The 26,300-nt window shown below is 35.2% G+C and overlaps 1 protein-coding gene across 2 annotated transcripts in view; it reads left to right on the top strand.

Moving 5' to 3' along the window:
- SKAP2 (src kinase associated phosphoprotein 2) overlaps positions 1 to 26,300 on the top strand; it is a 119,455-nt gene that overhangs the window by 15,199 nt on the left and 77,956 nt on the right. The window contains exons 3-4 of one of the 2 annotated variants that reach the window (XM_058832587.1): positions 1,756 to 1,807; positions 7,710 to 7,814. In XM_058832587.1, coding sequence (XP_058688570.1) covers positions 1,759 to 1,807; positions 7,710 to 7,814 — 154 coding nt within the window. In that variant the 5' untranslated portion in view covers positions 1,756 to 1,758. The remainder of the gene's footprint in view (positions 1 to 1,755; positions 1,808 to 7,709; positions 7,815 to 26,300) is intronic. The other variant, XM_058832586.1, reaches the window with a different exon arrangement.

The following is a 26,300-nucleotide window of genomic DNA, read 5'->3' as shown; positions in this document are numbered from 1 at the left end:
TTCCTGTAGGACATAGTGATACTTGACTCCACTCTCTTAAACAGCGGCTCCTTCAGCTTGTGAGTTGTTCCAGAAGGTTGTGTGTGGGCATACTTTCCACTCCACTCTCTTTCATCACTGAATATTTTTGAAATCCCACTGACTTCGCACATAGTGACAAGCTGGTCAAATAGCTAAGCTATTTGTAAACTTTTATTTTATGGGCTTTGGCCAATAGCATACAGAATCCTGCCTATCCATAGGGATAAAGGAAGGAAGTTTGAAAGAGTAATGATGAAAAAATAATTGAAGAGCATGTGTGCAAGTAGAACCAGGCTCCTTTAAACTATAATCACCCATGTACATCTCTCTCAGAAAGTGCATACATATTTCTTTGCAACCAGATTGATGAATTTGAGGACTTCCTTGAATCCTCCTAGAAAGAGGTCTTCTGATGTTGTCTGTCAGGTCAGTCAATATGCTGATGAAAGCATCTTTTGTGTCTATATAGACTGAAAAAAAAAAAAATGAAGCGTTTCAGGAGAAGTGGGTACATGTGCAAGTGAAAGACACGAAATTAATTATATTGGAAAATATTTAATTCTTGTATGTGATGTGTTACCTGATTTAACACTTTTACAGTTAAGTGTGTTGTTAATTTATGGATAAAGAAAGTCCATGTTGTTCTTATGACAAAAATATATATAGTTATATTTATGTCTAATCCACTGGTCTTTCATCAAATTTTTTTTAGTTATTAGACGTTTATTGTATCTGTTTTATTTTTAAATTGAAGAACTCTGTAGAAATGTCTTTGTCTTAGACACTGCTATCTTTTTTTATTTTAATTTGAAATAGACTGTTTATCTAAGCAGTTTAAGCAAAACTAAAAAGCTGTAGTCACATTCTGTTCTAGATCTTAGAATTGGGAAGAAACTTGAAAACAAAGATAATTTGCTTACAAATTGGATTAATTTTTTTATAGGACTATTATTCCACTAAGGATATAAAAGTCTGAACTTTGTCAAAAATTCTGACTTAATAAAGTTTTTGGCCATTTCTCTGTTTTGAGATTAATTGAATCAATACTGTGACTGCCAAAATGTTTAGTTAAAAGAACCTTGTTTTCAATTTATGCTAAAAATAGTGCTAAAGTTGGCAGAAGCACCCTAGGCTCTAGAAACTGTATTTGTGTTTGAGGTTTACTTGCCATCTGTTCTATGCATTTATTTTAGTAAAATATATATTTGTAATCACTTTTCACAAAATATTTTGGCTCAGTGTTGAAAGTACTAGCCAAATCAAGTCATACTATGGGAATTTGCAGAACCAGTTCCCCATAAAGCACTCATTGCACCTCGTACCCGATCTGTAGCACTAAATTATGCAGAAAAATATGACATGACATTTTCTAACTAGCTTTTTTCACTCTGATAAAAACCAATGATGGTCCACTTTTTTTTTTATTTCACTGTAACATAATAGAGGGTAAATCTTTGTCTCTAGTGCATTGGTGTTATTCACTCTGTAATTATTGGGAGCACCTGTAGGAAACCTGTAGGAAACCGTTAGATGACTCAGATGCTTCTGGTGCTGATTCTGGCAGAGCAGAGTGTTTCTGGAGCCTGAGACCTATGCTTCCTGGAAATAGTATAGCTGTTAGAGTAGCACTATATTCAAAGGATTTGTATTTTGTATTTTTTTTTCTTTTCTGTTTTTGTACAGGGGTCATGTTTCCTTTTTATTTTTTTCCCCCCTCTGTACACTCTTTTTCAGGAAATGGCAGCAAGTACTTTCCAAAGAAGTCTCTTTGGACTTGAGAAAGGGGGTCAGTATCTTGTGGTCACCAGAGCTGCATGTGCATGCGAGTTCTACATTTTAACACACTTGAACTTTGTAGTCAAGAGCATAAATACACCGTTAGTATTTAACCATAAATGCGAAAGATGTGGCTTAGTTGTTACACAGTTCTTTGAGGATCATCATGATGTATTTCTGGAGAGACCATCAAATGCATTAAAAGTGTGCCAAATACCACTCTATCCTAGAAGTCTGGGAGGTTTCACTGTAGGCAAGTCACTGTGTTGTCCCTTTCAGCTACACACAGCTGTCATCTGTGAAGTGTCCACGCCAAGTGCAATTTCAAGTAACATGAGATACATCCACCAGTGCAGCATGAAATGGTTTTGTCCTGATATGCATCATGAGAGGCAACTCAGCAAGCATAAGTTGCAGTTGCTTTTCTTGCTCAGAGCATATTTGCTTGCAAACTTAATGTTGTTGCAAATTTATTGTTTTAAGAAGTAGCTGCTAAAGAGTTTCTACTTGACCTTTACAAAACAAGCCATTAAAAATCATCATGTTAATAGGGGACCCTAGAAGGCCCTTCAGGAATGAGTGTGTTGGAGCAGACTGCATGGCAAAGCATGCACTGAAATTTTATTGTCAGAAGAATCCATTCTTGCAGGGTGACTGGTGGATTGGGTCAGTAGCATCTTAAAAATATAGGATGCCCCTGTCAAGGGGCTAAAGTAAACCCCTTCCTGCTTGAAAGCAGCTTTGTCTACTTGTTTTTATGAAAAACTGTCTAGTGAGAACCTTGCTTGGTCTGCTTGATGGCTTCATCCAGTCCTTTGTTTTGTGGGTTCTTACTGCGGCAGAGATTGGACAGGAGGAACTGATTTCAACCTGCTGTGACTTGGGACCTTCTGAAATAGCAAGAAGCAGGGTGGTTTGACCTACACGTCTTTTTATTTTCCTGAGTTGTTTTATTTCTCTTATACTTGAGCAGTTTTAATGCATCATTCTGTCTAGACATTTTTAGAAATAAATTGAAAGTACTTAGTTATCTGAGGATGTGAGCAAGTCTCTTTCAGAGACATTGGCTGAAACCTCTTGCTTGTTCTTTTTTAGAGTAAGTGGTAGAAGCAGTATCTTGAATGCTTAGGAATTCATTATTATAATCTCAGTGCTGCAGAAGAAAATGAATGCTTGGGGGAGAAAAAGTCTGGATATTTTAAAAGCTGGATTCTTACCATGTGATATGCTTCTATTCATTATATTGAGCTTGTACCAACTAAATTTGTTGGAAGCCTTCAGAACAAGGGTAAGAACTGAAGTACAGCCTTTGTTAGAATGAAGAGAGTTTGTTTTATGCTCCATTCCTAATGTGGTAAACTTACCCTTTGGTATGCATTATTTCCTGAATCAATAAATAAGCGGTAATGGAAAAGGTAGCATTTAATAAGGAATGACATTGTATGTTTAGTTTTTTTTTTTTCCGACATCATAAAATATTGATACTGCTATCAAACCTGTAGGAGATTAGTTTAAGTTGTAGAAACTGGGGAACAGGGTCAGTTAATGTACATATTTTTGTTATTGTGACTGTTAAATATCTACCTTTAATTAATATATTTTTCCCCAACTTCCAGATAAATCATATTATTCTGGGGAAGCAAGAAACTATATTAATGAGCATCAACTCCATAATTATACTTGTGGCTGCATAACAGGGACACATTCATGTCATTTCTTTAGGCAATAACTTTTGCAAAGAAGTATTTTTAAACTGGTCATTAATTTTATGACCATAGAAATGAGATGCAAAATTTATGCTGTTGTCATTGGCATGGGTTCAAGGCACCACTGACATTATGTGTGATTGTAATGGAATGACTGCCAACTAATGAGTCTATAGACATTTTGTTTGAGCATGCTTTGCTTTTAGATGTTTGATTAGGCAGCAATGCTTTCAATTATGCCTGCAAATTGTATTGAATACATTTACCTGATGTCCATTGTTGCTTTGTAGTTCGGTTTTCTATTGCATAAGTGCAGGCTGAATGCTTTTCTTTAATTTATTGATGCTTTTTGAGTGTATTTTTAGATACTTGGCACCTGAAGAGGATAGTGGCTTGTGCTGCTCAACACTGACTCCTCTGACTGTTCAAGGAGTAACACAAGGAGCTTCAAATGCAATTCTGACTGCTCTTACTCCACAGGTGGAGTATAAACTTCAGTGCAACACATTGATGGAGGAGCATGTAAAGTGGAGAAAGGGCAATGATTACTCTTGAGTGGGAATGTAAGAGATGGCATAGGATCAACGGGAAGCCTCTTTGTGAGCTCTCAGGAGCAATATCTTTATATATTAACAACATACAGTCCTAAGATATTTTTTAACCCTGACAGAACTAGGAGGCAAAAACCCCAAGGTTGATATCATAAAGTAGTCTGTCTTTTATGCCAGTACATAAACATGATATGAAACATAGCCTGTTAAAACTCCAGAGCACAATGGGTCAGCTTTCCTATTGAAATGCCTGCAGTTCTTCTGTACAAATTAAATTATTTAAGAATTATATTTTTCAGTATATAATATAAATTGATGAAAACTATTATTTATTTGCTACTATTTTTCTGTACTCTAAAATGAAAAATGGAGGATTTTTTTGTTTAATCTAGTCCTGCATGAGTGCAGGTTGCTTGTACCTCTCTCCAGAGCCTGCTGCTTATTCTCCATTTACGTTTTTCATGTAAAGTATGGGTACCTAAATGTGGTATTGTATGACATAGGATTTATATATTGGTTCTGAGTGTCTTTCTCAGTGAGGACTTTTTATCATGGAACTCTTCAAGCCTTCTTTAGGATTTAACATCGAGAGAATGTTTTGACAAATGTAAAACACTGAGTGTGTAATTTGTTTCTTCATAATACTCTAAACACTTAAATTTTTTTTTTTTTTGTTTTAAGAGCATTCTGAATTTAAATATTCTAGACATAAAACAGAAACTTGTTTTATTATGAATCTACTTTCAGTGTTGCTATGGTTTTTGCTGCTTCAAATACAGTATATAACTGTGTCATGATTTTCATGCCAGATGGCAACTGAAGCCCATATAGTCCTTTACTCATTTGCCCTTGCTGGGATAGAGGAGTTAATCAGAAGTGTAATAGTGAGAAAACTCATGGGTTGAGATGAAGTTGATATAATAGGCAAAGCAAAGGCTGTACACACAACAAAGACATAACAAGGAATTAATTCATCACTTGGGTAGGCAGGTGTTCAGCCATTTCCAGGAAAGCAGGATTTCATCGCAAGTAACAGTGACTTAGAAAGACAAATATCATCACTTTAAACATCTCCTAGTTCCTTCTTTTTCCCCCAGCTTTATATGCTGAGAGTGGCATCATACAGTGTGGAGTATCCTGTTGGTCATTTGGGGTCAGCTGTCCTGGCTGTGTCTCCTCACAACTTCTTGTGCACCCTAGCCCACTCACTGGTGCAGTGGTATGAGAAGAAGAAAAGATTTTCACTCTGTAAGCACTTTTCAGCAGTAACTAAAACATGCCTGTTTTATCAACACTGTTTTTAGCACAAATCCAAAACATAGTCTGATACTAGCTACTGAAAAAAAAATAATCGCAAGCCAAGCCAGCGCAATCTGAGATAGGTATATGGTATTCCCTAAATGTATGTGTGTATTAAAAAGTCCCTTGTTTCTAGGTCATCTAGGCTTTTATATGAAAGTAAAGCACAAATGTTTAATGGATTTGAAACCCTAAGTGTAATTGGAAAATGGTAGTATGGTGACTTCATGGAAGAGCGAGGTAACTGTACAGCTATGCAAACTTACATAAGAGATTATGTGTTGCTGAGTGGGACAAAATCCCCTGGAGATGTTCTTTCTACATGTATACTCACATACTTGTAATCCACAAGTCTTATTCATTCAAATATACTAAGGTTTGCCATTCAGCCCATGAATTACATGTGCTGGAGTGTGGTGTTTGTGGAATTTGCTTCTAGAAATGCAGCCTAATATTTTAAAGGTTAAATGATAATATGCTTATGCATAGCTGATAGGTGGGATTTTTTGATTGACAACTAGGGCTTACATATTCACATATATTCTATGCATTCAAGTACTAGTAAAAGTTTAGGACAGGAAAACAGTGGAACAATTTTGCCATTGGTTTGCGAATATCATGTTTGCTCTTTTTTTATGGAGTGTATCACCTAATAAAGATACATATAGGCAAAGAGAGACAGGCAACTTGTCTCTGGAATCAAAGTGTGAAAGATGATCATGCTGGTTATAAATAGGCATAATATTTTCTGTTCATGTGCTATCTACTCTCTATTTTTCTGTTTGGAGGGAGAGGTGAATTCTAGAGAGAAATAATTTACTTTTGATTGGTTTGACAGGTGTGATGAAGTGCAAATATTTTGATCAGATTAACACGATGACTGGCGTGCTACTAAGAGAGGATTGTGTCAAAAATAGGTTGGAGTCAGGTTCAGATTCAGAGCAGTTGTTAAATGGCTGGGAGCTTGGGAGGAAGCTTTCCCAAAAAAAGCATACTAAATTAATGAAAGGAAAGCCTAGCTAGTGTTTGACAACTTTTGAATGTATAAGAACTCCAGCAAAGCAAATATCAGGCTTTGTTGTTTCAATTACGTGGAAAACTTTCTGTTCTTTACAAACAGCCATGGTGCTTTCTGGACATAGTCTCTAAATTTTTTGTGTATTTCCATTATTAAATGAGAGGAAGTGAAACGCAGCTGTGGTTAGGCAGTTCTACTGATGAATGCAATGTCTGTGTCTGTAAAGAAGAATATTTTCACTATACATGGGTTTATTTTGGATTCCTAGAAATTAGTTTTCTGATTCAAAAGGGAACACATAAATAGAAAAGGGTATTTGGATGGCTCTGGAAAGCTTTTTGTGTTTGTATATACCAAAAGGCAATGCTTGAACAACTGTTACATGATTTTCAAGAATTTTGAGGGCCATTTAATCTATTGAAGCATCAACTTTATGATTCTGGTCTGATGATTTTTGTCATATTTAGTTTTTTCTCCTTCATCAAGATTTTATTTGGTTTTTTTTAGGAGCAATGTATTTTGTTACTTTTCCCCCCGTTCTTTGCCTAGATGTGTTAAACATATCTGAGAAAATATAGTGAGTTTCAGGAAGAAGTTAAATTTTGCCTAGTTAGGTGAAAGCCTCAACTAATATTGATTTCACTGTGTCTTTCCCAGACCTTTGCACTTATGCATGACAGTGACCAGAGTGCATCGGATTAACTGATAATGCAGATTTTGTATCTATTGTAGCGGAGCTCTCAGTTGGGCAAGAAATTCATTAACAGAATGCTGCATTAAGCCACAGGTTCATACCAGGTGCTGCCAGACGGCAATTCCACTTCTAGTTTCATGGGAGGAATACACACACAGTTTTGCAAGGCAGTGCCTAATTAGAGTGAAGAAAAGTAAAAGTGAGCAGAGGTCATTGCTGCCAGCGGTAGTTTGGCATTTCCTGGGAGGGAAGTTGCTGCAGCTCCATCCTGCACTAGGACAGGCAGAACTTTGGTGCCTAGCACTCTCCTTTTTTCCTTCTGCCAGTGTTTTCTCTTTCCCGTCTCTTTGCTTGGTGTTCCTTTCCCCCCTCGTGCGAAGCTGCCAGCTGTGCAGTACTGGGAGCAGGTTCATTATATGTCAGCGTTTAGGGAAACTGCTCCAGCAGCATTTACGCATCGGGTCAGAAGGTAGCCCTAGAACGGCATCGCTCGCAGCTGTGCTGGAGCCTGCCAGTGTCTGTGAGAATTAGGATTTTTTCCGTTCCAGATAGGAATTAATATCCTCCTTGCTATCGAAAATACTTTTATTCTGTGTATTTGTGTGATAGACTATTTAACTAGCAATGTGTATTGACTTTTACAGAGCTGGAAGATGAAGAAGAGTCTGAGAACTCTCTTTCTTCGCCGCCTGATAGCGTCTCACTAGCATCTGACCGATATGATAAAGAGGATGAAGCACCTTCTGATGGTATGTGACACTGTTTACCTCAGAAAGTACTAGATTTGCCGGTTTGCTATGAACTGATGTAATCGGATCCTTGTGATGTGAATGTTAGTGTTGGAAAACAGACAAACAGATAAGCAGCTCAGCTAGACACTTTCCTTACCTTTACAAGAACCTTTAAAGGAACTGAAGAGCTCTCTCTAGTGGTCCTAGAGCATAGTGAAGCTGTCTCAAATTTACACGGTGTTTCTCAACTCACGTTTTTTGATAACGAAGCATCTTCTGTAGATACATATGCTTTTAAAGATAGATCAGTGGCCAAACCAGTGTGAATATTTGTAGTAACAAATTGTTTGTTAATTCAACATTATCAGATTCTTGCTTAATTTTATTGTGCTACTTAATGGCTTACTGTATTATTTATCTAATAAATAATGAAACAGTTTATGTGATTGATACTTTTCTGCAAACTCCATGCAGAATAGGTTCATAAAATATTAAATTAATTATTCTTACAGTGTTTCCTTCCATTAAGACAGTCTTTTGTACAATTTTTTTTAATATAAATTTTAAGTTTGTATTTGCATTTGAAAAAGTCTACGCCTCATAGCTGTTTTCCATGTTGTTTTATTTTGTATTCATTAAGTTTAATGCTAAATGTGACTGTTCTGAAGACATGAACAATTCAATGTTTCAACAGTTAACAAGCTTGCTTTAGCATAGTGTCTATATTTTTGAGATTAGCTTACTGTATACATAATATAAACACCTTCTATAGATAATATATGGTAGTAAATTGTACAAATAAATTAACAATGTATATTAATTTGTGGCACTGTAAGTTAGATAGACTTACTAGTGAATGATGTTTTCTGACATGATATGATGATCAAACTGTGCAGCTCCATCTCGAAATACAATTGCTGAATGAAAATATGCTTCCTGCAATGTAGCACTCCACATTTTATATTATCCAGATTATTCCCTTTGGAAACATAAATTGCTTTTATGAGGTATAAAATTATGTCTATTGCAGAACAGGGATAAGTCAAGTACATGCATAAGTGATAAACCTTCTAACCACTGATTCAGAATAATGCATTTTTTTTATGTCCAGAACTCTGTAAAATGTACAACAATAATAATCACACATTTTTTTTTTTTAATATTGAGCTTATTGCATGTTGGCAGTATGACCTTCTACTAAAAAAAGTAAAACCAGGCCTTTTTGCTCTCTGGTTGAAATGTAATTATCAGTCAAATTGAGTATGGCTTTTAGAAAACCCAAGCTAATTTTCAAAACTACAGATGAATGCAACTTTCTGTGTATTTATTTTTGCTTACAAACATAATCTTATCATTATTTCTAATTATAACTTAATAACATGGTACTGATTGCATAAAGGGTATGTGACAAAATTATATGACTATTTAATAGGAGATATGATTATAGAATTGTTTCAAAATAGTTAATCAAGAGAAAAGTGAAAATGCTCATAACCTAAATAATGAGTGTTTGGAGAATGCTGATGCAAGAATATGTGAAATACCATATGAGTTTGTACAGATGGGTGATTAATTTTTAGCCTGCTTTGGAAGTTACAAGAGTAGGTATAGTAACTGCTCAACAATAACTTGACTAATTTATATATTATATTTTATGATAAATCCTCTTTATGTAGTGGGAGTGTAGCACAAAGCAAATTTGAGAGACGGTGGTAAATTCTGATCTGTAAATACTTAATTTATTGGAGTAAACAGTGTTCGTTTTTTTCTCTTCAAATGTCTAATGTGTCATTCTAAGACTGTTTTGATTTTAACATATATAATCCATCATTACAGTCTAGCCACCTAGCCTGTGTATGAAAATGTATGTTGGGAAAATCTTATAAGAGGTGGATTGGTCCCCAGAGGTGCCATTTGTTTCAGTTCTAATAGGCATAAATAGGTTTATTGAAGCTCAATACTGTATTTTAGTTTTTTAGCAGTCTGTTAATGTTAAATATTTAAATCCTACTCAAGAAACTGGGTCTATAAGGTAGATGTTTGATCATGTATAATTACCAGTTCAGTTCAGCAGGGCTCTGTACAGATCTAAAACCTGATTTGCGTAGGATCAAGGCTTTCAGTGTTAATAGAGGGCCCTATCTGTAGGTAACCAAATTGAGGTGGTTTATTTGTGTTTGAGTCCATTTCTATTTTTATGTAAAACCTTCTACATATATTTTCTGCTAAAAAGCCCCAAGGCATTTCTCTTTATATACTTAGGCTGCAAGGTTTGTATGACTTGCGAAAGTGTTGCAATTTGACTTTGCGGCATTACTGTCAAAACATAATTTGTGAAGGCACACGCTTGGTAACAGATAAAGAATTAGTATATTATGTGTACGTTACAGTCATTGTAAAATCCTGGAGTTTTTGTGTGACCTTTGTCTAATGGTGTATTAATTACAAGAGAGATAATCCATTTAACAATAAGTATGGGATAACTAAATTAGCACAGGTCACCTAAAGGCCTTTTGTCAAATCTGATTGTTATGTTGTCCTTTTGACTTTTACCTTATGGTAGGCACTAACAAAGTATCTAAACTTTGATGGATTATAAACTCTAAACATGATATGTATTTTTCATAATGCTAATGTAATTTTCTAGGTACTGAAAAGGTCAAACCCCCACGTCTCTGTGTGCATTCTAAGTCTGTCTTTCCTTTTAATATTTCTTTTTCTCTGTTCCTCTGGTTCAAAAGTTCACTCAGTTCCCAAATGGCCACCTAATTTTCCAGTTATTCCCTCAAGCCATATGTGTTTTGGTTTCTTTATGGTTTATTAGGTACTGTAGGAAAGTAGCATAAGTTATATCATCTAATGAAATTCAAGCACACTTCAGTGATGCTTTGACTCGATTGCTGGCAGCAATTAAATCACAATGAAAGAGAATGATGCATGGGTTTAAATGTCCAGACACCCTACAGAAATTGGAAGGGGGGTAAAACACAACAAAACCCCCAAATAAAATAACAAACCGAAAAACAAGACAGACCAAACAAAACAGCGCAGCCAGGCACTCTGGTCTTAACTTGATTTTTTTTTTTTTTATTGGCTAACAGCCTGATTGATAGCAAAATCATAACTTGCTGTATGCTAACAGGCAGAGTTCACTTGTAGGTTATTGTGAGCTGATAAAGGGTTAGATGGAGTTTTGATTTTCGCATTGGTCCTTGGTGCACCAGATTAATGGAATTTCAATGAGAGACTGGAGTAGTCACAGCTTTGTCAGAAAAACAGATGGAGATTCTATAGCCATGTCTGCTCATTAATACCAGTTGCCTGAAAGGTGTACTACTTCTCTATACAAAAGACTCAACATAATTGATTTTTGAGCAAGGTATTTTTTCACTTATTGATGACTAGGTTTCTTGCAACTTAAATGACAGGTTTTTGTATAGTACATTGTATAACAATGTTATGTCTTGTAATTTCTTACTCTCCTTCCATCTGCGTACTGAAGAATATATGTTGTGGGAAATACATATGTCTTGATTAGTTAAAAACCAAAGCATACCAAAATACTTTAAAATTGAAATTCCAAGATTTTCTTTCAAATTCGTAACAAACTTGCTTTTGGTTGAGAAGTGAATGGGAAAAGAGTTAGTATTTTTCATTAAATTTTGAAATTTCCTAGGTATTAAATACTGGTTCAATAGCAGACTTAAACTTTCCTGACTTTCCTGTTTAATAACACTGTAACCTTCTTTAGTAATATATAGGGTTGTTTTTTTTTTTTTTTCTTTTTTTTTGGTTTATGCTGTGGTAAATTGATTCTATAGTAAGAAATGACACTAGTATTAGAGGACCAAACTTTCTGACTTTGTAAGTGGGCCTCTGAAGGAGACACGTCACTTTGGCTCTGCAGGGAGTATGTAACTGAACAATTACTGGATCTAAAAGATCACAGTGAATGGTGTGATGAAATAATTTAGATCATCACCATTTGTATGGAAGGTCTAGAAACATTGCCTTGAGAAGGTAAGGATGAAAGAAATACTAAAACTATGTCTGGAGACTTATGTGCTCTTCAGATTATCTTATTTGGCTATAGCTTATGAGTAAAATATGCTTTTAATTAGAAAATTTTTAAACAATCTGAGAATCTCTTATTAAATTTCCCTCTAGTTGAAGTGGAGGAAGGTAGGGCTGGAGCAAGCAAAACTGGGCACTTGGAGAACTTTGAGGGAAAAGAATAAATGAAAGTGTTGTGCTTTAACTGTTTGTCACCAAAGTGCAGTCTTGAAAATGAGAAAAATTTATTGCTCCGGCAATGTGATTTACTTGCTATAATTTTTGGATGAAGCAACAGGATTCAGTGCTTTGTTTTCATCTAGTTGCTTTGGAAAAGTTCTTTACGAGTCTTTGCAGGCTGGAGTCAACTATTTTACATGATCTATAGTATTTACTTAATATGAGCATCACATTTTGCAGTTTGATTGATCAAGTGAGAATGAAAAATTGTGTGACTGAATTTTGCATGCTGTTTCTTTTTACATGTTAAATCTCAAATACCAATACTGATTAAGCATTTTTTTCCCCCTTATTTTTTCTATTTGTTAGGCCTAGTTGTTTGAATACTGTCACTGAAGAAGGTGGGTAGAGTTCAGTGTAAGATTTTATCTTTGTCCATACACACAAGTGTTTCCCCACTTTCTGCAAGTACATTCCTACTGAGTTTATTTTTGAGGCACTATATTAAAGCAAAAGGTGTTCTTCACAGAACTGGTTAAGCACTGCTAGCAACTAAGATATCAAAGGTTGGAGAATGGAAAATACAACTAGGAATTTCTAACCTTTCTCGTTTGCCCTTCTTATCCCTCCAGTCTTGTCTTGGTATACCACTTTTTAGTAACATAATCCTGTATATGGAGAGGATGTTTGCTTGTCTTAGGGATGACAGCACTGGAAGTTTACCTGAGTTATTGTAGGAGATCAGTTATTAACTTTCAGTGTTGGAGAGAGATGTACAAACTTAAGTGGATGACAGTCATTCAAAGGAATGAGGAACTTCTTTATTTGTCTTGTTTTTCTCATAGCTAGAACTCATTGAAGGTAGAAAACCAGGTACTTTATTATTCCTCATATCTCTTTTAATATTCAAGATTGAATAAAAAAGGTCATATTGAAGGGAAGTAAGATCTAGGTTTACTTGGACAGCTGATCTTCAGTGAGAAAAGGTGGCTTTGGTTTTATCCTCTTACTAGGAACTGTCAGGGGGGCAGTAGCCCATCATATGAGAAATGGATGAAAACTGGACTTTGGCATGTTAACTTTATTTTGAGGGGATGATAGTTCTTCTCAGAATTTTGAAGGGGATTATGATTCTGTGTTTCTTGCTGAGAAGGTAATATGATGATCAGAAATGTTGCTTTCAAAATAATAAAAAAAATTAATTAGTGGCACAGTCTTAAGCAGGAAGATTGAAGTCTAAAATTCCTGATGTGTTGTGCTGAGGTTGTCAGAGGGAGGATGAATCACTACAGATTTAGGCTGAGTCACTTATGGGCAGTTTAGATATCACCCAGAATACAATCTTACAAGCTTATGGGACCCAGTGAAAAGTAAAACATACTGAAGAGGAACTTAAAATATGAAGCTTTTTTTTTTAAGGTTCTGTTTTTTAAGGATATTGCTACATGTGGGACCAACCATATGAATGTAAATTCCCAGGTGCAAATCTGTGTTTTAACACATGAGAAGAGGGTGCTAACTTAGTTGAAATTGTCAAAAGCTGTGAAGAAGATCAGCTGCTTATTGAAAAGGAGAGGCCTAAAGAGTGAAATCAATGTGTCACCCATATTCTACCTGAGATATTTCTTGGTTGGCACCTGTCTCATCTTTCCTAAAAATCTCTACTGGAGCAATTGCACTGTCCCTTGGACAGCTTGTCGCAGTGCTGCACTCTGCTTGCTAGGAGAGAATACATACCATAAACTCTGTCAATCTGTTGACATTTGATTATCTTTCGGCCATAAAAGACCTGGCAATAGTATATTTTTTTCCTTCTGTAATCAACATTTTGAGCATTCTGAATAGAATCTTTATAGCTTTCCACATGTAGCTGCTTTTGAAACCTTGTGAAAAGAGCAAACAATGGAACTGCTTGGTTGCTTGCTGGTTTGTTTGTAGGATTCATACCAGTGCATATAGCAGCAATGACTTAGATAGAGAAGCAAGATGTTTAAAAAAAAAAGTGTGTGTGAAGTATGTGAAGCTAATCTAATTAAATTTGATTTAAACCATTTGTACAGAACATAAGGGAATAATTTCTGATAGGAAGCAGAAGTTTTAAGTGAAATTTTTGGCCCTATTAAAGTCAACAATAAAGTTAAAAATGGCATTGTGTAGGTTAACAGTGTGTACAAATTGATGATACTAAAATGTTTGAACTTCTAATTATCATGATGAAAAACTTCCCATCAAACAATAAACCCCTGTGTTCTTTTAACATTTACCTTTCTCCCATGGGAGAGATGACATGGTTTGTTGCTCATTTTATTTCATCTATGTTGCTTCAGTGACTGAACAATAACAAAACAGCTACTCCACTGCTACATAGAACAGTCTCAACAATAAAAACTAAATAATTACCTGCTTAACCCATTTCTTATTCATATTAGATCATAATTTTATTCAAGATATGTAATAATAGTATGGTTAAAAAAAAGCCCAGAAAGTTGAAGTGAATAGATTTTTCTATTTATGTTACATTGCTTGTTGGCCTAATGTTATTCTAGTTTGGCTCTTATACATCACAAATAGTTGATATAAAAAGGAAGAGGAGAGGTTTTCCTTCTGCTTCTTGGATATGCAGTAAGCGTTTCAAGTAGGTTTTGGATGCAGTTAATTATAATTTTAGGACCTTATTGGTGCTTTATCTCGACTAAATTAATTTCTACCTTCTGATTTCCCCGTAATTCCTCTTTGTTCCTGCCAAGCAGTAGTGGCAAGGCAGCTTTCATTCTGCTTCTTACTCCTTTCTTCCTAGAGCCAGAAAGATGCATTGGTTGTAGATGATAGCATGGCTTCACACTACTCCAGTGGCACCTTGAGGTGGGTACCAGAGGAGAGCAAGTCTGCCAGATTGATGCTGCTTGGCATTCAAAGCAAGAGGCGTCTTTTCCTTACTGAGATCTACCATGTATGACAGAAAAATGGGTCTGCCTTCAACATATGCTATGTAGCAGTCCCAAACATCTTGTGAAAAAGCTCTACAGAACCATAATGTTTTCTTTGTTTTAGATTAGATCAGAACTATTTAAAACAATGGTCTGTGTGGTAATTCATATTTTGTCTCAAGGATGAGGCTTTAGAAGTCTCTGAAGAAGGGAACCTATGGGGGGGGAAAAAAAAGTATAACCTTGCAGTGTAAGTACAAGCTAAGTTTGGCATTTCTTCTCTGAATTGGTGATTAAGAATTCGTGCCTCTAATTTATTGCATGCATGAAGTGTGTATCAATCCTAAGGAACAGAAAAAGAGTTTTCCCATGTTCCTGTTTTTGTGTATTAATTGATTAGTACTTTCTGTAGAGGTGCAAAGTGAATCTGTAGATTTTAAGCAAGAACAGAACAGGCCTGTTTTTTGTCAGGCATCATGCAGTCCAGGCATTAATTTTAGTGAATTTGGGTTTGTTTCCTTTTAAATAAAAACAAGCTTGCAGTGGATTAATATTTGTGAATTTTGAGATTAAATTTGAGTGGAAAAGCAAAAACTGTGTCATGAAAAAGTTTATTGAATGTTTTTTTCAAAAAAACTCCCACATAGTAGATTAAATCTTTATGGTATCCACTGAATGGACAAGTTTATTATTGGCATTCTCAAGAAGATGTTGCAGATAAGTTCGCTGCTTAAAAGTTTTCAGCAGGAACCATACTTCTTTGGACATCTGTCACTAGGCAGTTTCTTTCCTCAGTAATTTTTATAGATGTTTACTTGGATAATGTACAACAGTAGGATTTAAGAGTAGAGTAGCGGACTAAAACTGCTGAATGCCGTATTTTCTCCAAACTAAAATTACTTCTACAATTTCTTAATCTTAGGCACAGCCTATTCATGGCTATCACTATAATGACTGGTAATATCCCGTGAATATCTTGGCCTTACCTTCTCTATTGCTGGTAGTCAGAAAGACTTTTGTGCCCTTTTAGGGGAAGGAATTATGAATGAATCTACACTAGATAATGGAGGAAGATCTCTTCTGCTCTAAATGAGTGTCCTTATGTATATTTGTTCTGTCTACCTGGACACATGTTCCTTAATGCAAAGTACATCAGAGCCTGATAATACTTTTTCAGGGATATCCTGTTCTTCATATAAAACAATTTCTGCTTGATACTCAACAGTTACATTTTGTATTTCTCTGTGTCATAGAATCAATCACAGAGTGGTTTAGGATGAAAGGGACCTTAAAGATCATCTAGTTCTAGCTCCTCTGCCAGGAGAAGGGACATCTTCCATTAGACCAGGCTCTTAAAACCCCATTCAACCTGGCCTTGAACACTCCAGGGATGGGGCATTCACAGCTTGGACATGGGTGATATATAAATTCTCACAATACACATTGAAAGGTGCAATTAGTTTATTATGTCCTTCACATAATTGCACTTGTGCATCACTGCTTTACATTGAGGAGTTCAGGGAAAAGGATTAGTATTGAAATGATATTAATGGGAGCAGAAGGGTATTTAGACTATGTACATGGCTCTGCAATAAAAATGAAAATGGGTTGGAGGCAAGTGAAGTGAAGGTGGTCCAAGTCTTTTAGGTAGGTAATAGGATGCGTTCTTTTGCAAGGGTGGGTACAGGAAATGGTCCTTATTACAGTTTCTTGGAAAAGAAGTTAATGCAAGTGTTGTTATTGACTTCCAATTAAAAGCAATATTAACCTTGCCTGTTTTCACAGGGACACTCTAACACATTCTTAAAATACTGTCTATTTTGTGTTTAGTAATTTGAGTATTATGCCTGTGAAGATAGTGAGAGAAAAACTTGTCTTTTAGTTTTCTAGAACTGCTTTCCTTCTAGTAGGAGTGAAGTGATTTTTCTCTAACAGCTTCTTCAGAAGTTATCTTTAATACTGTATTTCATCAGAAAAATAATTGGTGAGACTACCACAAAGTTTTTTGATCAAAGATTTTTGAATTATTATAGCAAAATGGTTACTTGGTACTTGTATATGTGAAATAACTGCATGTTAAGAATTGAAAATACATAAAAGAATGTAGTCGTATTTTTTTGTCTGTAATCTTTGTAGATAATTTTTGGAATTTCAAGTTAAAAGTAAAGCCACAAAACAAAAACTTTGTTTTTACTTGTTAGTGACAATACATCTGCAAATTTAATTTGGAAATGTGGACTGTATAATGCAGTTGGCAAAGGTACATTTAAGTAAATATTGCTTTTTTTAATGTATGGCACACCTTTTGTTCTGCCTCAGTTTCCTGTAATCTTCCAGTGCTCTCATTCACTTGAGCGATATATAGAATGTGGTATAAAAATAATGTGAAAATGCTGTAGTGAGCTGGTGATAATTGATTTACTCCATCACACTGAAATACCTCTTGTTTTCCTCTTCCTCCTCCCTTGGGCAATAATCATGGGATCAAGCTGCCAGTCTGTAGATATAATTTTTCCAGCAGTGCCATCTGGCTCCTTGGCACTGGAAGTTGTATTGGCTTCTTTGCTGTTTCCACTGATTTTTGTCAAATGTTAGTCCGTTGATGAGATGTCTTTTGCGAGTGGGTGCTGTTTTTATCCTCCTCCCCAAATGAATGTTGTTTTTTATTGGTATTGTAAGGGACCACTTTTTATTTTATTTTTTATTTTATTTTTTTTAAATGGAATTTAAGTCTCAGCGTATTGCTTTGAGGAAACTATAGGATTTACGTACAAATTGGCTTCTTTCATCTATGTTGAAAATAGTTTTTCAGGATTTTGTATGTTTTGAATAGTCTTAGTGTCATGTCCTCATATGGATTTTTAAACATCTTCAACATAGTTCCTTTTTGTTTTTGGAAGCTGACTTTTAAAAGACATTATGAATGAACGGTAAAAATTTGTAGGGTCTGTTTTACAGATATAACAAGTTTTTTGTTTTTGAATAAGTAGCCAACAAAGATCTCTTTTTTCTCATAGGACTACAGTTTTATTTTTTGCTGTCAACATTTCTTAAAAAAAAAGAAAGATTAAAAAATGTAAAAATGGTGGCTTAATAGAACAAACATATCTGAGTTGCTTTATTCTATTCAAACCTTAGATGTACTTCACTGCCATACAGCATATAATGATGGTATTAATAAAGTGTTAGAAAGGAATGTTCTGGAAAAGTATTTTAATAGGGGTGAGAAGCAGAAGTAAAATTCTGTTGATCTAAAATATTTTTGTAATTATTATTAATATTCTTACTAATCTCTTTAAAAAAAATAAAGTATTTCCTATACTAGTCAGAGACATTCAGTTAGAATGAGGAGCCGAGGATCCCAGCCACATAAGAGGAACAGGATTTCAGATTACACATTTTTATTCTATGTCATTAAAAAAAAAAAAAAAAAAAAAAAAAAAAGCTCTGAATATTGTATGTGAATTTAAAAAAATATCCGAAGCCTGTTCTATTATTAGGTAAGTGAACTCCTGTTAATCAGGGTGAAGTGAACTAATTTGAATCCTTTATATATTTTTTAAAATTTATATTTCAACCTGCATTTTCAAGTACTGTGTCTCAGATGAATGAATTATACTCATCCCTGGGTGTAAATACAAATTTTCTTTTGTGTTGAAAGTATTTACTTAAAGTTATTAAAGATAACATTGGAAAGTCTCAAACACGAACAGTTGTATTTAGTTGGCCTGTTTGAATGTTTTTATATTATTATTTTTGAAAGTAGAAAATAATAAGCACTATTACTTTATCATAGTCTTAGTACTATCCTAGTGTAATGCCTTTGTTAATAAAATGCTATTAGACTGGTATTTAAATCAATATTTACATGTTTTCCCAGCATTGGAGAAATTGTTCAGTACTGGAAATGAGGATTAAAAATCTTGTGTGGGACAAGGAGGGCCTTGATGGTATTTTTGTAGCAGTTGCTTTGAATGAAATTTCAAGTATCTCTTGGTGTCCTTATAGTAGCTTTTTAAAGAAAACAGCTCCGACAGACAGGGTGTCTGAATGCAGGTCTCATCAGTAACTTGACTCAGACACAAAGTGGGTATTTTTAACATATGAGTTCAGTTGAAAGAATCTATAGAAAGGGCTGTAATATCAAAGTAAGGCGAGCATAGCTAAATATGCATGATCCATTGTTAAGAGCAGAAGTGTAAGTCTTTAGTCGCAGAGAATATATTCTCTCGTGCAAGATTTTAAGGGCATAGGTATATCATGATTTTCTAAAATAGCATCAAATCTTCTTTTTGTTCGTAAGTAAATGTGACGATAGAATGTTGCTGCTAATCAATTGTCTGGGATGCCACCTCATTAAGATTTACACGATCATCAAAAATGCCCAGAATTGTTTGTTGGCTATATCCTAACTCAAATATATAAAGGGGATACCACAGCATTTTTCTTTAGAATCGCAGGGAGTTCAGTGACCTTTTGTGGCAAATTATGTAGAAAGAAAATATTTATATTCATTTAAAATAACCTCCATGAAGAAATAGTCTCATTACCCTGTTTGATCAATTCCTTGCAGCCTGAGCTGTAGCATGCTGCTATTGCCATTGGTTGATGGAATACACTGAGAAGTGGCTAATGGTGATGGTGCTCATCAGGACAGGGTTCAGCCAGCGGTCAGCAACAAATAATTCAAGACTGTTTCTAAGTTTGTGGCTGGTGGAATTTGCTTCTTGCCCCAAGCCAGCAGCATTGCTGAGCTGGGCTATTTGATTAGAGGAGAAGCATATTTGCTTCTTAGCAACTGCACATTTGCACAACACACAGACCTATACTGCCTCCAAAGGTTTGCCTTTTGTGATGGTGGAATAATACTTTTCTATTGATTGACAGACAAAAGAGATCTTTGCAATGCAGAGGAGTTTACGACCAATTTTTTCTTTGTCTTTTGTAAACTTATCAGAGGTGCTTTTTAATTTAGCACTGCCTAGTGCAGATTTGTATATGCAGCAAGACTGGCCATGATTTGAACTGCATTTAAGCTATTACTGCTATGCATATTTAAAGGACAGATGCACACTTAAGCTTAATCATTGGTGTGTGCAGCTTTTTCCCCAGCAGGTGTACTTAATGGAAATTATTTTCTACTGTCTTTTGTAATAATTTTTTATATGTATATTGCTATTTCCTATGCAAGAGTGATAGTCCTTTTTACAGAAGATAATCATAAACTGAAAGCTGCTCTATTCTTAGTGGTTTTTTATACATGAACAGAATTGTGGCAGTGATCGCAATTCTAATAGTGCGCATGTGATTTTGGATGTAATGTTTCCCACAGGAAGTGAGTCTACAGGAGAAAATGTGTCTAGTCAGTAGAAGGCAAAGGTATTTATAACACTGGTGATCCTTGAAAGAAGACAATTTAGGAAAAAGAAAGCCTAAGATTTACAGTCCTAAGAGGCCAGGACAAGGAAAAAGCAAACTTTTTTTTTATGGTTTTACAGCTCTTTTCACTCATGGTCTTTATTTTATTGTTGAAGTTTCCGTAGTGCCATAACAATAAATAACAATAAATCACTGATGTGGTTACTGAAATGTTTCATGAAATAAATAGTAAGTACAGTTAGTGTTAATGTGAATTCTGCAGATATCTGCTTACATATTTTCCTAAGTCAAACATATATTTTACTGTCATAACTCAAATCAGTGAGTACCTTTCCAAGTGGATTTCATAGTCAATTAGAACTGTATCTTTTTAGGGACAGAGCAATTTAAAGGAGGAGTGAAGAATAAAAAGACCATGGGCTAATGTAAGCATACTGGAGTTTACTTATTAGTAACTATTTCAGTGGCAGTTCTGATCCAAAAGGGGAGAGCAAGAAAACACTATGATATGGTGAAGTAATAAAAAGCCCCAAATGTCTCTCTTTAAATCAACATTAGTTAAACCTACAAAACTTCTAAATCCTTTTTCAATTAGGATTCTTTTTTTGTCAGATGAGCATTTTAAAATGAATTGTGACCAAAATTTTAGGGTTTTAAGAGAATTTTTGAGATTATGGAATGAGGCAAAATGGAAGCATTGGGGCAAATTGGTGGCTGTTTTGGGGAACAGGTATTCAGGCTGTGCACTCTGCTGAGCAGGAAGCAAAGTCTAGGAATAGGTACAGCTGTGGTTTTGGAGTCCCTGGAAGGGCTGGTTGATGACTGACTTAATTTTCTTCCTTGTTAAATTTGATGTGTGTATATATAGGAGTTTGTAGAAGGGTGTTTCAATGTACTGGTAGGATTTCTCAGTCATTTCTGAGAGGTGTTAGCTTTGCCTTACTTTCTGAGACATTCAAAGTTGTGATAGCGTGATATGATGGCTGCTTGTTATGCTGCTGAATTGCCAAAGAGATGCTTATGCCTGACTGACTTATTTTTGTACCTCAATACCTGTTAACGTGTTCCATGTATTCTGCACAGATTTTATACTTCTGTCATTAAAAGATGCTCAATAAATTAGTGTGGGGGTTTTCTTTTAGGTTGGTTCTTTTTCTGATAGCAGACAGCCTTTTGCAAAACTAAGGTTTTTGAGTGAAGTAACTAAAAGTAGGAGTTGCCACATTATTACGATCAAAATGCAACCATACCGAGGTTAGAATACAGCAGCTCTTACTATGGCACTATAAACAATACCCAGCGATTTAAGAGCGGGATGTGAGGAATATTTTACCTAATTGAAATGACAGGGAGGATTTTGCATAGGTAGAAGCAATTATTCATACTGGAGGTGGGCCAGAACGCTGGGGTTATTGCCCCATCTTGCTAATTAGGCTTTCAGTTTCATTAACAGTCATTGAGATATTGGGTGACTGACTTGTGTATGAATATAGCCATAATACATATAAAGAATATTTTATTTAGTTATTGTGGCTCAGTTTTTTTTTATAGCTCAAGAGGGGAAAAATTAAGGAGTGTTCTAAGATGTGCAGAATACTGAATAGGATGAAGGCTGAAGGCAGCATGGCTATGTCTATTTTTGGGAAGACTAAGACCATAACTGAGACACTACCACATTTATATTAGCAACATTTTATTACCTTTCTTAAGATGGAATTTACAAGGGTTTCTACCTTTACTAATGTGTATGTTGAGAAGAGAAATTAATCCAGCTTTGTTGTGCTTCCAGGATGTTTTCAACCTGGGATAAATTCAACTTTGAACAGGTCTGAGGAATTTACAGTTCTTGTTGCCTCTAAGCCTTAATTTAGGAAATATAACCTAATGCATATGGCATCTTTAAATTCTGTCACTTTAATACACTGTCATTGATTTTTTTTTTTTCAACTGCCCGTTAATTGCCTTTGTCCTTCGGAAACAGACATTTTGAGGGAGGTTTGTTTTCCTTTTCAAGGATTGATAATGAGGTGCAGCGATTCATAACATAGTGTTGATATCAAATAGCTGCTTGCTGTATTTTGGAAAGGGCCTTGAGTGTCTGAGCCTTTATTAAATCTCTAGGTCAGTCTGTTTTTAACTGACTTTTCCTTTCCCAAGTTCTGTGACTAGGAATGTCAGGTAGAAAATGTTTTTTCCCCATTTGCAGTTAGAGATGATTCAGTTCTTGGATTAAAAACAGCCTTTAATGAATAAAATTCCCAAATAGAAACCAAAAGGGTGAAAATACTGTACAAAAAGCAGGTCTGTTGAGTCAAAATGTTTAAAAACCTGAAAATCATGTGTATGAAACTGACCAAGCTGAATGGATGAAAATCACCTTAAAACTGTGAAAAACATTGTTTCATTTGGAACTGGAGTGGTTTAGGTTGTTGTCAGAGTTCCTCATGCCTTTTAACAATAAAACCAGAACAATGCTATTGTACTGTATTATATGTATAAAGGTAACATTATAGTAAGGAAAAGTGTGATTACAACATAACTGCCTATTCTGGTTCCTGCTGTTGTGTAGATGTGGCCATAATTTGTCCTTTTGCTTTGATAATTACATTGATGGTCCTTGTGGAATTATTAATGAATTCTTTGTGACTGAGAGTCAATTGTCTAGCTCTGATGGCTTTTTCATGTTAGTCTCTTCATCTGTAAGATTGTTCTAAGTAATATACATGCCCGTGATTTGTAAAGATTTTGAACCAAGTTATCCTTATATTTCCCTTACATATCCACAGGTAAATTCCCTTGTCAGTATGTTTTATAGGCTAACACATGTACTGTTGAATAAAATGATGCTAATGAAATTAGAACAAATAGAACAGCAATTAGTAATTTTATTTTTTCAGTATGCCTCTGATCTTGCACCGAATGGGCTTTGGTAGTGATATAAGACGCATAATGTATAGATCATTTATGAAAAGTTGATTCAAGAGTCTTGTCCATTACTTGCCTCACTGACTCCTTCTGTGGTGTTCTCTGGTACCATTTTGTCAGGTGTTTTTGAGAAATTCTTGTCAAAGTATGTTATTTTTAGAGGAGTATAGGTTTATGCCAGGAGATCTGAGAGTGCATTGGCATGTTATAGATGCAAACGCTTCTGTGGGAAACAATACAAAAATTAATCTTTATAATGACTAGATTTTTATTTTGATACAGTTTTGTTGGTAATCCTAGATTGATTGGCTGCTTTTGGGAGTTCAGCTTATAGACAAACTGAAGCTGAATAAAAAGGCCATGAAAACTGGCTAAGTGCCAGTAAATGAGGTAATGTATTTTGCATACATCACCTTAATTTCATTGGATCAAGGCAGTTTTAGAATCCTCTGCTGTATGTATGAATTTGAATAATTTCATGCTCCAGAAAACCTAATCAGGATAAGACCAAAAACTGGGAGAAAAAGCTTGCAAACAGCTGTGCAAATATGCTGGTGGAGGACCTAGATTGTACAGAAGGTGTGTTACAGGAAGTGGAATTAAATCTCTTGTGGCTGTTGAAGTTCACAGAAATCTCTTCTTCCTGTACTAGAAATAGAACTATCAACTAAGAAAACACCCAGGTGGATAGGAATACAACAGTATTACTTTGTGCAATGCCACTGTCTTATTATTATTTCCATATTACTATATTCAGGCTTTAATAGTCAGCATTCTTTTGATGTGCTACTTGTTCACCACTTCAGGATACACATGTTCTTTGTGTGGGGAAAGATATAGAGTGTCAAAAGTTAAGTCCTTAAACTAAATCTAATTTGAATTTTACAGTTGCTCATTTGCTTTCTGAGTGACAGAGTTGAAAAAGTGCATATCCAAACTGAGGAAACTTTGACTTGAGTTGGTGGAGCTCCCTCCGTTTTGAATGACCTATTTGTATGTGTTATAAACCAACATTTTTACTTGACATGATTTTATATTTAAAAAGAAACAAAGAAGGTGGCAATATTATTAGAATAAAAGCATGTGTTTTTCTGAAAACCATTTCATTTATATAATCAGAGTCCATTACCGTTTACCATAAGGATATTCTTTCATAGTGTTCTCCTCATTTTTCCTCTGTCAATTTAAGGTATGCTATAGCAGTCACAGAAGAAAGTGTGTAGTTTTCTAAAATGCAGGAATCAATGCATGTGTGGCATCCCAGTCTTACACATGCTGGAACCTTCCCTCTGCTCCTTCGCTCTCCCCTCCTCCCTCCAACTGCTTACATTACTTGGAAAAAGTGTGTGGGTGCGGCAGGGGAAAATCAGTGGCATAGCAGGCCTGAAAAATGAAATGTTTTTCCCTGTAAATACTTTATTAAAGGACATGCATAATGAAACCAACAACATTTCACAGCATTCCTAGAAAAGATGTGAATACAGTTTCTCTGTTATGAAGAGGAGCAGTGGAGGCAAAGTAGCTGTGACTTGCCCAAGATTGCGAAAGGAGCGTGGTTAAGAGCCAGGACTAGTTCCACGTTTTCTAGCTCCTGCTTACATGGTAAGATCTCTTCGTTATGTCTCACACGTTCCAGCTTTCTGAAGTTTTTGACAATTTGAAATGGATATTAAGGGGACATGAGGTAAACTTTTTCCCCCCTGTCCTCAGAACCACATCATTTATTAAGAAATGTCATCCTAATGTGTATACAACTTCCATGGCTTTGAGTGTTATTGTAAATGGTAAAAAGACTCCTTGGTTGGGTTTAAACTGATGCTGCCTTCTGAAGTACAAGAGGTGTTTATAGTTTTGTATAATGTCTTAGTTTTAATAATATTATTTTAATATGAAAATGTTGGTGTTTCTTTAACTGTTTAAAATAGCATATCCTGCTTTGATTTTTCAATATCAGAAAAATCATTTAGGTTTAGGACCCCAACACCACTTCCCCCTCCTCAGGAGTTACAGAAGTGCATTAAACTGCTGATACAGACACTAAAACTGTGAGTTTTCCCTTATTGGCTCATTGGAAGGTTTGTTTTTTATCTTATTTATTTTTTAAATGAAAAAGGTGGTGGTGCAAGTTAAAGACCGATATATAGACTATATGAAAACTAGTACAGTACACTCTGGAGGCAACAGTACAATGCTTTCTGTCTGAAAGATCACAGCTTATATAAACTGGTAGAAAAGTTTATGAAAGTTACTCTTCAGTGAGTGAAGTGATTTGGCTTCACTTTAAAAACAGCAGCCTAAAACTGAGCTGCCTGAGTATTATCATTACTCCAAAGCAGCATAATTACCATTAGGAGAGAATTGGTTCCTTTAAGGGAAAAAATAATGAAGGGAAAACTTCTTAAAATGAGTTTTATTACATTTTTCTTATAAAATTAGTCTTTCATTTTGTTGATTAATGCTTGAGTTTAAGATTCTGATGTAGGCATTTTGCCATTATAATTCTGAAATATGGGAAGTCCTTGAAAACATTCCGGGATTGCCTTCTGTCTGTCTGCCTTGTAAAAGATCCTTTCAGTTAAATGGACCATCCTCCTTAAATGATGTCATTAGCTTGGATTGAAAAGACATTGCCTGCAGGGAAATCATTTAATTGTCTTAAAGTGCTCTACTTCTGTAGATCTTGAAGCAGCACCCTGACTTCCATCTTTGTATCAGATAATTCATCTAAAATTCTGTTTTTAATCTCTGACGAAATATTGAGATGTAATTTCCACTTTTATTGGAGAAATTTGAGACCTTTTATAGTCTTGTCTGTGTCAAATGGATGGAAAAGTTTCACTTGTTGAAATGCAAATGGGTACTGTCTTTTTTTGACTTAAAGAATTAATTTAACATCCATTCATGCACTGCTTTATAAATATTAATGTATTGGACTCTCGCGTTTCACTGATACCAAGATATGCTATTTTACATGCATATTTCTAAAATAAGTTATTACTTGATCTAATAGCAAGGCAAGTTTTGGGGATAATTGCAACCT

Source organism: Poecile atricapillus, chromosome 2, assembly GCF_030490865.1.
Source record: "Poecile atricapillus isolate bPoeAtr1 chromosome 2, bPoeAtr1.hap1, whole genome shotgun sequence".
In the NCBI taxonomy this organism is placed as follows: Eukaryota; Metazoa; Chordata; class Aves; order Passeriformes; family Paridae; genus Poecile; species Poecile atricapillus.
Note: the sequence above shows the minus strand (reverse complement) of the source record. Positions and strands in the feature narration are given on the sequence as shown.